The 13,330-nt window shown below is 34.2% G+C and overlaps 3 protein-coding genes across 3 annotated transcripts; 2 read left to right on the plus strand and 1 right to left on the minus strand.

Annotated features, from left to right (window-relative positions):
* The first annotated feature begins 387 nt into the window (after nt 1-387).
* Nucleotides 388-1,610, plus strand: LSm7 (U6 snRNA-associated Sm-like protein LSm7). Its single transcript, XM_028185906.2, has 3 exons — nt 388-554; nt 628-811; nt 1,434-1,610. The coding sequence occupies exons 1-3, from the start codon at nt 522-524 to the stop codon at nt 1,571-1,573; spliced, it is 357 nt and encodes a 118-aa protein (XP_028041707.1). The 5' UTR covers nt 388-521; the 3' UTR covers nt 1,574-1,610.
* Nucleotides 1,611-2,184: 574 nt separating this feature from the next.
* ChLD3 (Chitin and LDLR binding deacetylase 3) lies at nt 2,185-8,685 on the minus strand. The gene is made up of 10 exons (XM_028185918.2): nt 8,526-8,685; nt 8,345-8,420; nt 6,889-7,061; nt 6,613-6,749; nt 6,263-6,388; nt 5,979-6,187; nt 5,789-5,908; nt 5,120-5,277; nt 2,818-3,062; nt 2,185-2,503 (listed from the first exon to the last, which is right to left on the minus strand). The coding sequence occupies exons 1-10, from the start codon at nt 8,629-8,631 to the stop codon at nt 2,225-2,227; spliced, it is 1,629 nt and encodes a 542-aa protein (XP_028041719.2). The 5' UTR covers nt 8,632-8,685; the 3' UTR covers nt 2,185-2,224.
* A 1,623-nt stretch (nt 8,686-10,308) lies between these two features.
* Nucleotides 10,309-13,325, plus strand: LOC114251585 (chitinase domain-containing protein 1). The gene is made up of 6 exons (XM_028185910.2): nt 10,309-10,759; nt 10,944-11,124; nt 12,020-12,226; nt 12,501-12,662; nt 12,777-13,014; nt 13,142-13,325. The coding sequence occupies exons 1-6, from the start codon at nt 10,505-10,507 to the stop codon at nt 13,281-13,283; spliced, it is 1,185 nt and encodes a 394-aa protein (XP_028041711.2). The 5' UTR covers nt 10,309-10,504; the 3' UTR covers nt 13,284-13,325.
* The last annotated feature ends 5 nt before the right edge of the window (nt 13,326-13,330 follow it).

Below are 13,330 nucleotides of genomic sequence, written 5' to 3' on the forward strand. Positions count from 1 at the left end.
CCGCAGCTTTCAACGAGCTTAACGAGATCATCATCTACTGTATTATTACTTTATTACACAGTGTATTATAGATAATACACTTAATAATATTAAATATTAAGTAATATTAAGTACTTTTTAAATATTAAGTTAATATTTAAACAGCGTACTGTCACAGTACTGTGTACTGTTTGAAAAGAGCAGAATGAAATAAAGATGATTTTTTAGAAATTGATTACAGGATAAAATATAATTAACTAAATGACAAGACAGTGAAAAGCCACTCTGTGCGTATTTGTTGGATTTTCCAAAACTTGTGCACTTTCATTCTGTCTAATCGATTTCTGGGACTTAGCTTATTTTTTGATTATTCGTACCTATGATCTTGTTTCCTTTATCGATCCATTTGGAAAAAAATCAGAAACCTTAACCTCAAACTTGAAAGAAAGAAAACAATAATATAAATTCCAAATAGTTCAAAACTATATTCAAATAAGATTAAAGTAGGTAGTGATTTGAAATTTGATAATTGTAATACAAACATGGCATCCAAAGAAGGAGGTGAAAAGTCAAAAGTATGTAGTTCTAACATTAATGCCCTTTAACGAAACGTTGCATATTATGATTCTTAAAAGACATTGTTTTTAGGGCAGCCAAGTAACAGGAGATAATAAAGAAAAGAGAAGGAAAGAATCTATATTAGATCTTAGCAAATACTTGGAGAAAAGCATCCGTGTAAAATTCGCAGGAGGGCGTGAAGCGGCGGGAATTCTTAAAGGCTATGATCCCCTTCTAAACCTTGTGCTAGACAATACTACGGAGTTTCTAAGAGGTAAAATTTAAGTTAGCCGAGCTATCCCTATTCTCATTAGCATAAAATTAGAATATGTGCAACTAACTATATTGGCAAACCTTTAAAACATTATTGTACTTAGCAATGATGTATTGACAGTCAGTTCCTATAAACTTTTGTTAACCTGCATGTCTAATAGAAGATATTTAAAAACAAAAGAGGGAGGGAGAAAAGTAGAGTATATTGATTATCTGTTTTTTCATTAAAACAAAAAACAAGAACAGAAGTAAAAATAAACAATACAATGTGGTACCTTAAACCTCACTTATTGTGCTACTATAGTAGGTGTAGGTACATAAGAAAATTGTTTTATATGTTAATGCTGGTAAGCAGAAACCTGCTGTGCCTTTCAGACAGAATAAGCAGTTTGCTTCTCTGCCATTTTATATTAATATATGCTTAATTGAAGTTAATTTATTTTCTGGGTTTATCTTTTTACTGATGACTAGTGATCTGATCATGATTTGTGTCTATTTATCACTTTGTGTGTAATGGTATGAAAAACATTGATAGCTTGAGACAACTTGAGTAACCTACTTCCCTTAACATGTAAACAAGCATCATAACAACGTTTCCTTATAAATTATTTATTTCTTCACAGATCCTGATGACCCATACAAACTTTTGGATGATACAAGAGCTTTAGGTCTTGTTGTTTGCCGAGGTACATCAGTTGTTTTAATATGTCCAATGGATGGTATGGAAGCAATACCAAACCCTTTTATTAACCAGGAAGGATAACTATAATTTTGATAAGAATAAATTTTTAAATAAGGCATTTACATTTTCTTTTATATTATCACAAATATGATTAACAATAATCAGGTAAATTTCATGTAAAATGAATTTACTAAAATTACTGATCAGTAATCAATTGTTGAAATTACATATGAGGCACCTCTCTTACCTTAGTGGTACTTGTATAGAAACCTTTCATGAAGAGCCTACAAAAATTGTATCAAGTTTCACAACAATCTCATGAACAGTTTAAGAATGCATAATGAACCAACCAACATTCGTAATGATATTGATTTTTATTCATATAGACAGATAATAATTTAAAAATAATTTATTAATGAAAATATAAAAACAAGCTTAAAAATATGTAACCATTAAAATCTAAAAATATTGCACAAGAGAATATCCAAATAAATCAAAATGAACATGTTTCAATGGCCTAAAAAAATTGTTGTCTGATACCCAATTTTCCAGACAAATTTCCTAATATCCTTATAAGATATATACAGCAGTAAAATATTTATTTACTTTGTGTAATTGTTTGTAAATAGTAATTGTAGATTTTCCAACCTTTTCTTATTTTATTTCAAACACTGAATGAGTTACAACTAACACATTTCATTCTGAATTAAGTAGAATAAAAATAAAACGAAACTATTCAAATCCGAATTCATTTCTTATCCATGGATAACTCTTTGGGCATTCAGTACAGGTAATCATGTATTTATCATGCTCCAATACTTTGGAAGGTAATTTACATGTGTTTGGTTTGGCACATGCTATTTCAGCTTCACGGAAATGTCGCCCCTTACATTGCCAAGGCTGAAACTTCTTTAGTTGTACCACCGGCGTTGGTCTTTTTATCCAATCAAGAATCTCTTTGTAGGTGACAAAATATACGTCAGGTAGTTTTTGCAACTCATTCAAGAAATTCTGAAAATATGAAGAGCAATATCAACCAATTTGCTTAGTGTCCAGAGATTTATTCATAATTATATTCAGGAAACTTGTGCATTCAAGAAAAGTCAGTCGGTTTCATTAATGCGTTTCGGTTTGAAAGCTGGAACTCATAATAAAATATACCCTGCCTATTTAGAGCAAATATGAAAGAAAAACTCGTTTGTGTTCTATACTGACTAAACCATCAGCCTGCGACTCTGCAAGCCATAGAGATCCTCGATATTCAATATCGACAGTCACTGAAAAAATTAGGCCCTTTGCATATTTGCTGTTGAAATGAGCCTCACCTTAAAAGCCACCAAGTACTCATTATTTCTTAACCACGTAGAACTTAAGTGAATTCCAAATGGTGCACGATTGGTTAGGTAATGCCTCTTAAAGTTGTTTAAGAGAGCATCATAAACGTCATCTCCCGTTTGAATGAATGGGCAATTATCCAGAATGGCGCATGTATTTTCACCTTTGACGAGCGGGTTTATGACCATTTCCCACAGACTCGCGTAACTTCTTGTCGGGCAGTATTGATTCTTACCTGAAAATCCAGAATATTATGTGTTTAACTTACTTAAAACCTTCTTAGTCGTTTCTGGTAAGCTAAATAGGGTAGGTAATATTGTATACCTATGAATAATTAAAAATTAGTTTACGGAATTAAAATGATGTCTGAATACCCAAAAAATATAGCCAATTACCAAAGATAATAAGATTATGTACCTATGTAGGTACCTTTACTACGCGGGTGGGTGTTTGAGATGTAAACCGGACCGGTCATAACCGGTATATTGAACCGGTCGATTTGCCTCTCTTACCGTTTTTTTTAGCGTTTGGGTTTCTAGTGATGGAACTTTTTAGTTGCGTTCCAAGTGCTAAACAATTTTAAAGCTCATTTGTTAAATAACCTGCCATTACGCACTGAAAACATGGGGGTTCTCCCATTGGATGCCCGAAAAGAGTGGTACTTAAAACGTTGACACGAAATACCGAGAAAATGATTAAATTTAGAAATTCCCCATAAATACGCTACTATAGAAATCACTTGCTCTAATTATGTATTCATAGCTTTTTGAAGAACTAAGTGAGAAATGATTAAAGTAAACGTATCTGTATCTTTTAGAAAGAATTGTATGATGGTAATTTTCTTAAAATATTAGAAAATTTAAAAAGGGAAGAATAGAAAGGAAAGTACATGCTTATCCACACCGTTGCAAGTTCTTATCAATTTTATTGTTTTCTTGAATTTGCATTATTTTTTATCTTTGATGTATGTTTATTTCTGTATTCACATTATCGTAATTTATTCATTAAGGGCCTTTTCGTCTTGTTTTACTATCTAATGCGTTTGTATTAATCTAAAGTAACAGTCTATTTGCGTCTTGAATAATAAATAAAATAGAATTAGAGTCATAATGTGGACACAGAATGCAAACTTCTTAGCAATCTGTGTGGTATAAAATGAAAATTTTTGGTTGGGAAACCCGAGAGGGGACCAGTATTCCACACGGGAAGAGCCTGTCATCATTCAACTGGTAGAATACCTACACCCAACAATTCTGGATCAAATTCGTTTTGACCTTTCAAGTGATTTCGAAAGTAAATACGCTCCCAAAGATCAACAACAAGAACGCCAGTATATTCTAGAAGTTGCTAGAATATACCTAATTATCTCAGAATTGGGGCACGACTACTTATATAATTTAGAGATTTACATGTAAATCGTATTGCTTCAAATCATTTTGGATTTAACTAATGATTAATGTTTAATGTGGTAGAAAATTTAAGTTACTGTGGCTTAGCTAGTATAATCGCGCTAGCAGTATTTGCAAGACAATCTTGCAGTTTAAGAAATTCAATGAAAGACTTTTAAAATACGAGTATAAGTTCCAAACAACAATACTCGTTGATCTATTGATCATAGACACCTGCTTGATGAAAATCTACCGTTTCTTCCGATAACCTGGTGACCCAGACTTGATCTAAACAACATCCTGATTTGCTGTTAATCAATAAAATCAATTTGATTAATTTTACTGGTGGTAGGACCTCTTGTGAGCCCAGGCGGGTAGGTACCACCACCCTGCCTATTTCTGCCGTGAAGCAGTAATGCGTTTCGGTTTGAAGGGTGGGGCAGCCGTTGTAACTATACTGAGATCTTCGAACTTATATCTCAAGGTGGGTGGCGCATTTACCTTGTAGATGTCTATGGGCTCCAGTATCCACTTAACACCAGGTGGGCTGTGAGCTCGTCCATCCATCTAAGCAATTAAAAAAAAAACATAGTAGACAATTAATAGTCATAACATTCAAAGTTTCCAAAACACATCTATACTAATATTATAAAGAGGAAAGATTTGTTTGTTTGTTTGTTTCGAATAGGCTCCGAAACTACTGGACCGATTTGAAAAATTCTTTTTCCATTAGAAGCCGACATTGTCCCTGATGAACATAGGCTACTTTTTTTTTTTTTTTTTTATTTTTTTTTTTTGGTTTCATGTGTGTTTTAATGTTTCCGAAGCGAAGCGAGGGCGGGTCGCTAGTACACGATAAAAAGGTATGATAAAAATAGTTTTAACAATAAATTTTGTGTGTTACCTGTACAGGAATGTGGTATTTTATGATCAAGCGTATACGGCCAAAAAGGAGGGTCATTTAACGGTGCCACTATCGTAGCGTCATAGACAAAACCAAATTCTTGCATCATAAGAAATTGACGATTCCATCCGACAGAAAGGTATGGAACTCTCATTCCTCTGCGAAACAATGATGGAAATTAGTAGTCAGTGCACTAACTATGCAGCACGCCCTAAAACCACTAAACGAAACGTGAAAATAAATGATGACAATTGAAAGTTTTCATGTCTCTAAGGATCGTTAGCCCCTTGAACTACAATACAAGCTTTGACTATGAGTATAACATTCGTTTCTACGACTCTTAGTAGAAATTGTACATATTCAAACAATAATTGCAATACTATTCAAGTCTATTAAATCGTATTTATTAAAACTAAAATGCCATATTATGCTTAAATGTGACGTCATTGTGCAAAATAATGCATCTATGTTATGCATGAAATTAAAACAAATTTCAATTATTTATTTATCCAATTATGATTAGCTTTTTTTTAATTGCTTCACGGCAGAAATAGGCAGGGTATTGATTTCTACCCGTGCGGGCTCACAAGATGCCCTACCACCAGCAAAATTTAATTTAGTTTTAAACTTTCCTGACCAATTTGATTACTGAGCATAGTAAATTTAAACCTGAAGTCTTCCATATGAATACGACCGAATCTGTTAATAATATTTGCTTCGCCGACCATTTCGTCAAACCAGTCTTCTACGGTCGCGTTTTTGGACCACCATTCTTCCGGACCGCGGTGCCTAAAAATAATAATCGAACTTGAAAACCAATTACCGATACAGCAGTGAAAGTTGTATCTGCATGACTTACGTTACTGAATTTACTGCAATTTCATGCCCGTCATTCCAAAGTTTTTGCACATGTCTATAATTCGTATAAGGGTGCGAAACAAAGAAAGTGGCTTTTAATGGACACCCGTTGGGATTTTTCCTTTCAGGAGTAAACACATGCTTAGTAAACGTGTCCCAGTTTTCATGATTAATTGCTCTGCTAAATGTGAGAGTAATCATTTGTGGAGTCTGAAAAGAAAAACGTGTTTTTGCTAAAAACTGCGGTCTCATAAATTTATTTATCAACATCTTATTCAATTTTACCTGGCTTGGAACTAAATTTCCTGGTATCTGTGTACCATTTTTACTACAGAAACATTCCGGCAGCGTGCAAAGGACAGGGTCACATGGTTCTGCAGCATTTGGATCATAAGTTAGATCGCACCAGCCCTGTTTAATAGAATCCGTTAAAATCACTCACCTTTCAAATTTATAAAAATACTGGGGTTTTTTTTTTCACATTGTCATTAGAAGTGAAAGTATTACCACACGTTATTTTCGATTGGGGACATACTGAGCTTTGCAAGTCATCATTGTGCAATTAAATGACTAGGTAGATTTATGCAACATACAATAACTTGAGTGTCATTATGTTAAATGAGATGACATTTTACTTCATCTGAAGAGTCCGCACAGTCTATTGATCCATCGCAGAAGTACTCAGCTGGGATACAGGTACCGTCAGAACAACCTATATGGGTACCGTTTGCACACTCAGCCATTTCAAGCAGGGGCTTCGGAACTCTGGTCTCTGAAATAGCATTTGTAGAGGTTTACAGTCAATATTTTCAGTTATTTATCGCTGATTTTAAAATACGAATACTTCGAAAGTTAGAAGGGCAGATTCGAAATTCGATCGTTAATTCAGGATTTATGTGTGCGCCCCCAACCTGTGGTGAGATCGCAGTTGTGTACATTCTCTTGTTTGTCACATAGCTGCCTATTTACGTCGAATAGTAGTCCCGGCGAGCAATGGAATTCAAAAACTTCATTTTCCAGGCAAAGGTAATAATTCGCGCATTCTTGATTTGTCCAAATCGTTTCTTCAGCTCGATCCGGATTCCTAAACAAAAGTGTTTATCAATGGAATTTCGTAATCACTTATGTGGTTACCGTAGCTATTTAAACATGGCTTACGTTTGCACGAAGGTGTTGGGTGCCTGTGTCCATAATACCTAACCAGTCAACAGTAATGAGCAATCATTTTTAGGCGCACTTTCTCTAAATCTAATAACATGACATTTACTAGTTAAGCGGTTTGATTTATTGAAATTGTTTCCATTTGAAGCTAGCTTGAATGGTAATAGGCCGATGAACAGATTTCAATGCTTAACCGAATAATTTACTGTTCACATAATATTTTGTAAAGATTTGAAGACAAACGGCGAAAGTGGATTTCTCGCGACGCAGCAGGAAATTGTAATCGTGGAACAAGACGTGCGGATTAAACGTCGAGTCAAGGTTGCAGCGAAAGTATTGTGGGGTCAATGTCCTCACTAATGTGTTTATTTTATAGCAAAAACATCCTGTTTCAGCTACACTGTGCGTGCATTCGTATTCGTGCAATCATTGCGTTAATAATTAGTATTGTTCCGCGCCTGTTACGGAAGCAGAATGAAGTACTACGATTGTTTAAAACTTTAGTGATGAACGTAGTTTCGGTTTACCTTAAGTAGGTGTCACGGTCGTGTGCATATTAATATCATGCATCTCTTTATCAGGACGGCAGGTTCGAGGCATGTGTAATGTGATGGTTATTAACAATTGATTTTGTAGTACTTAGCATCTTAACTATTTAAAAATCTATTTAGTGCACAAATGTTACATATTTGCCTACATTATAATTTGGCTAAAATCGATCATCGATATATTAATATATCGATGTTGGCTAAAGTCAATTTTCTTTTATTTTCACCAAGCTTAACGTAACTGTGAGGATCTATGGAAAAAACTAAAATTCGTAGAATTTGCATATTTTTTGGTAAGGGCTATTGTAGGGTATATATAAGGGCATATATTATATATAGTTAGAACGATCCAGTCTATTTTGGCAGCAAATTAATCATTGTTTACCGTTATTACAATAAAACATTATTCGACCTCATGCCTCTAGGTGTGTCTGGCCCATTTTGCAGAGTAGTCTCCAGTAAGCCCTTAGCATTAGTTTCGCGACAAAGGTAAAAAGTGTTTGTGATTGCCTAATTCAAACGTTAACTAAATTATTTGAATTATTATCTGTTCGAAATTTACAAACTTTAATTATTCTTAGTACCCATATTTATTAATTTTATTTTAGCGCGCAAATACAATGTTGTACATATTGGCAATATACTTAATGATAGCTACCTGTAAAACCTTCCGTTTTCATGACACTTAACATCCGTTGCACTTCTTTTATTCAAATCTTTCGTAGTGCACATTTCTGAAATTATTAATTTCTATTATGAATTACGCCATAAGAAAAAGGTAAACCTCATTAAGCAACCAGCGTTTTATAATTTACGTTGTTAATGTTATCACTGTTTACCTATAGAGACGAGAGTAATTACGACATTGGCGAGTAGCCGCGAAAGGCGTCGTGCCATGTTGCAGGCCCGGTTTCTACGTAAGAACTGAATTATAGTACAACTCATTCATCGGACAGTATTACTTTCTTTTTAAGCTGAACTTCACAAGTAATTACGAATTGCTCGTAATACGATAGGAAGAGGTATTAATGGTGGTAGGGTTAAATGTAGTCCACACGGGTAGTGTAGTGCTTTGGGTTAGAGGATGAAACAGTAAAATACAGTAGAGATTTCGACCTCAAGCCTCAAGGCGAATAGAGGCAATTAAGCTATGATGTCTACGGCTTCCGCTAACCACTTAGCACTAGGTAGGCTATGCGCCCAATTACCCGATATAAAAAGGAATAATCGATTCTTTCTATGCACAAGCCCACTGAGTTTCTCGCTGGATTTTCTCAGTATCTAGGTCGCGATTCCGACCCGGTGGTAGATTCTGCGAAACACTGCTCTTGGCAGGGCTGGTGTTAGCGAATTCTGTCAAGTTGAGCCCGTGAACTCATCTGGCCGTCCGGGCGTAGCTGGAATAGCCTATTAGGCTACCAGCGAATAGGTAGGGAAAACTAAGCACATGTTTTGTGGCTCAGCACGCATATAAGTAGGTACAAATATTTTTTATTTTGCTTTATTTCGATCAATCTTGTTTTAAATACCGAGCCCATAGACACCACAAAGGAAACACCGTTAACACGTGACACATCAGTTTGAAGAGTCAATTTTAATGTGTGATGGGTATGCCACCCTTCAAACGGTTTTTTTCTATCTATGCTGGTAGATTAGGGGGTTATGGCAGCGTAGCCGGGCGAGTAGGTCGGCTCACGGGGCTCTAATCTCAGGACGTTGCTAGCCATAGTAAGAGCAGTGCTTCGTGTATCTACCACTGGATCGGAAACGCGGCCCACTGAAAACATCCGGCAAGAAATTCAGTGGGCAGGGTCTGAGGTTCAATTTGGTCACTGAACCCTTCCTCGTAAGCGACAGGTTCGACGAGAACGGTGGTGGGTGCTTGAGGTACCTAAAAGCGCCCATAGTGGATCGAAAGGATTCGAAATGATGTCTTCAAATGGAGGGCATGATCGCCTTAATGTAGATAGACAGGATCATAGATAATACAGGATGACCTAATCACAGGACGATGATATTTGTCTGTGCGATGTCGTTTTATTGCTGTAGATGGTAAGTCGAATTACGACCCAATTTATCGGCTCTGGTAACGTCAAGGCTAATACCATAGTGAGAATGTCACCAACCGCCTTAGGACATGTCGAAATTTGAATTTTATTTCATTACAATTGCCCCATCCTTCAAACCACGGGAAGGCTACCACCACACAACTAAACCCAAACAAATCTTAACCTACGAGTATGTCATTCACAAACTATAATCGATGTGCTAATTAAAACATCATATCTTTTCCTGTATATTTTTTTGACACTTGGGCAGCTTGAGTTATCATATTTCTTTCAAACATTGACAATACGAATTTGTGATAAAAATATACAAATTTCTTGTAGCAACGCCAGGTTATGGTAATTGTTCTATTTTGATAATTTATTGTTTCTTCAGGTTTAAACGTATAATATGGTAATAGTTTATAGGGGAATATAGGGGTAATTTAAACATAATCACTTCACTTAGCTTCTCGGATTGTTCGAAAAAACTATTGAAGTCTATTGGTGCGATAAGCTATATTTTCCTTGCCTCTCTAATAGGTAAAAAAATAAAAAACCTCTATGGACATAAACCATAGATAATACACATAAGCCGAAAATTGAAAAATTGAATGGAAATAAGAAATGAAAAAGTGATAGTATGTAAAACTATGTAATTAGATAAACAAAAAGGAGTCGACGTCGCAGTTTGTGGAGAAAATCTTTCTATTTTAATGTTTAAACTCATATAGAATATCATTATCCAAGCTAAATCTGTTTCATCTAATAAAATGCAATGTTTTAAGACATCCATCCAAGTCATTTTGTTGCTAAACGTTTGTTTTGCTACTTTATCGCCACCGTCTGACAAAAAGGGACAAAAAGGTGTAAAACCACAAGAAGGGCCACGGAAGAGTAATGTTTTAGATCGTAAATTAGTTACAGAAGCTCCTTTAGTTAAGGATATAATAAAATATCATGCGACCTACCACCAAGACGTTTATTCGCAAAATTTCGGAAACTCTGTCTTAGGTTATGTTACGCCGGTAAGTCAGATTTTCATGAAATACGAATTAAACAAACAACAACAATAACAAACATAAAAAGAATACATTCTATTTAATATTATTCATATTATTACTTGCAGTGTTTCCATTTATATCATCAATTGTATCTATGAAAGTAAAAATTATAAATAAGTGAATGTGAAAATTATTCCCATATTTACAGTGGAACAACAAAGGTTATGACATAGCGAAGATATGGGCACCAAAATTCAACTACATTTCACCAGTATGGCTACAAATAAAAAGACAGTCACCAAATATCTACATCATAACTGGGCTCCATGATGTAGACCATGCTTGGATGAAATCTGTGAGACAGAAGGGTGCTAGGAACAATATTAAAAGTAGGTGAATTTCTGAGAAGACAACATTTCTTTAAAAAAAAAACAGATGTAATAGTCTGTATGGAGTCTGATTATTACATGCCATTCAATGCCATTATGAACACTATTATTGAACATGTTCTTACCACAATTTTCATATGTAATGAGTTCCCAGTATTTTCCCAGCTCCAAATCTACTAGACTAAAGGCTGCAGGTATCATAAAAGAAGGAGACAAATTGTCTAATTTTCTTACGTGTCTTCATAACATACACTTACATCATACATGGTAATGACAGTTTTTTCTGAACATATATTCTTGTTGTGAGTTTGAATTATCATCAGTTAATTTTCAAAGATTTATCTCTGTTTTTCCAAGCACATATTTTGTTACATTATATCATATGGAGGGGTGAAAGGCTATTTGTTTTAAATGTAAATTTTTGCAACTTTCAGGAGAGCCATTTAAAGTATAAAATTTCAAAAAAATATAAAAAAATTCTTCAGCTATTTCAATGGAGTAAACCTAATTGAAGTTCTATTAAAAACATCGAACTGGTGATGCTTATGTCAAATAAAATGCACCTTTATTTACAACTAGTGACCCTCCCTCGCTTCGCTTCGGAAACTGTAATTTATTATTGATTTCTCCACTATTTAATGGATGTTATTATACATATAAACCTTCCTCTTCAATCACTCTATCTATTAAAAAAACCGCATCAAAGTCCGTTGCGTAGTTTTAAAGATTTAAGCATACATATATATAGTGCCAGAAAAAGCGACTTTGTTTTATACTATGTAGTGTTGATAAAAGTTGCATATTGTATGAAATGTGACTTATTAGCCTTTCACCCCTCGATATAAATAATTTGAAAACTAAAACAAATGAATGAAGGAAAATATTCAAATTGCAGTTCTTCCAAGAATTATCTTTGAGAACTGGCAGGGATCAGATCTAAAAGCATTTTTTATGGAACCGACATCACTAACAGAACAAAAAGCTTTTATTGAGGAAATAAAAAAAGCTTGCAAGCAATGGAAATTTGATGGTGTTGTGCTTGAGATGCTCTCTCAGATTGGAAAGTATGCTGACAAGTCTGTTAAGTTCATACAACAATTTGGTATGTAAACATACCTTACTTTTATATATACAATTATTACATTATTATTATATTATACAATTTCAAAACATAATATAATAATATAAAGTTTTTCAAAACCCTCTCGTGGTGAAACTGGAAAAGCCTCCGGGCCACAAGTAAACTTCAATCATAAAACAAAAAAGTTTTTCAAAAGCATTTATATGATTGAATTTGTTGTGAACTATTTTTTGGTTACTGCTGCTACTTGAAAGTACTCAGAAAACAAAAAATGTAATGTTTTGTGCATTTTCAGGTTTGGAAATGACTGAAAATGGTTTGAGTTTGATTTTAGTCTATCCACCGTATCGAGGCTTCCCTACAGATGAATTCTATATACAGGCATTTAATGATATTTATCCTTATGTAGAAGCTGTTTCTGTAATGACATATGATTTCTCTAATCCACAAAAGCCTGGTAATTGTATATTCTTGTTTTTAATATTAATTCCATTTATTAATATACTTCAATTTTTGATACGGCAGTATAAGATAGATAGTAGGATCAAATTAAATACTTCTCAAATTTTAGGTCCCAATGCCCCTTTGTACTGGATGAAGTTATGTCTAGAGAAACTCATTGATGGTGATGAAAATCCATCTAAAAAATCAAAAATATTACTTGGTTTGAATTTTTATGGTAACTCCTATACTGTGAATGGTGGTGGGCCTATTGTGGGTACTGAATACATAGAAATTCTCAAGAATGCCAAAAATAACCAAGTACTTACTTATAATAATAATACTGCAGAGAATTATATTGAAATCAGGTGAGCACAGTTTTTAATTATATTTTATGGGTGCAATTTTCATTTTGATAAACAGAAATGGTCATTGGTATAAACATGTTTGTAGAATTAATTTTGGATATTAAGTTAATGTATATTTATTTTACAGAAGTTTACAAGGTTCAAAAAAAATATTTTACCCAACATTGTACTCTATACAAAAGAGGCTAGAACTTGCTGAGGAGTACGGAGTCGGTGTTGCCATATGGGAAATTGGACAAGGGCTTGATTACTTCTATGATTTGTTTTGATTTGTGATACAATTAGTTATATAATTAAAAATACATATTTAATCGGC

Source organism: Bombyx mandarina, chromosome 03, assembly GCF_030267445.1.
Source record: "Bombyx mandarina strain Sakado chromosome 03, ASM3026744v2".
In the NCBI taxonomy this organism is placed as follows: domain Eukaryota; kingdom Metazoa; phylum Arthropoda; class Insecta; order Lepidoptera; family Bombycidae; genus Bombyx; species Bombyx mandarina.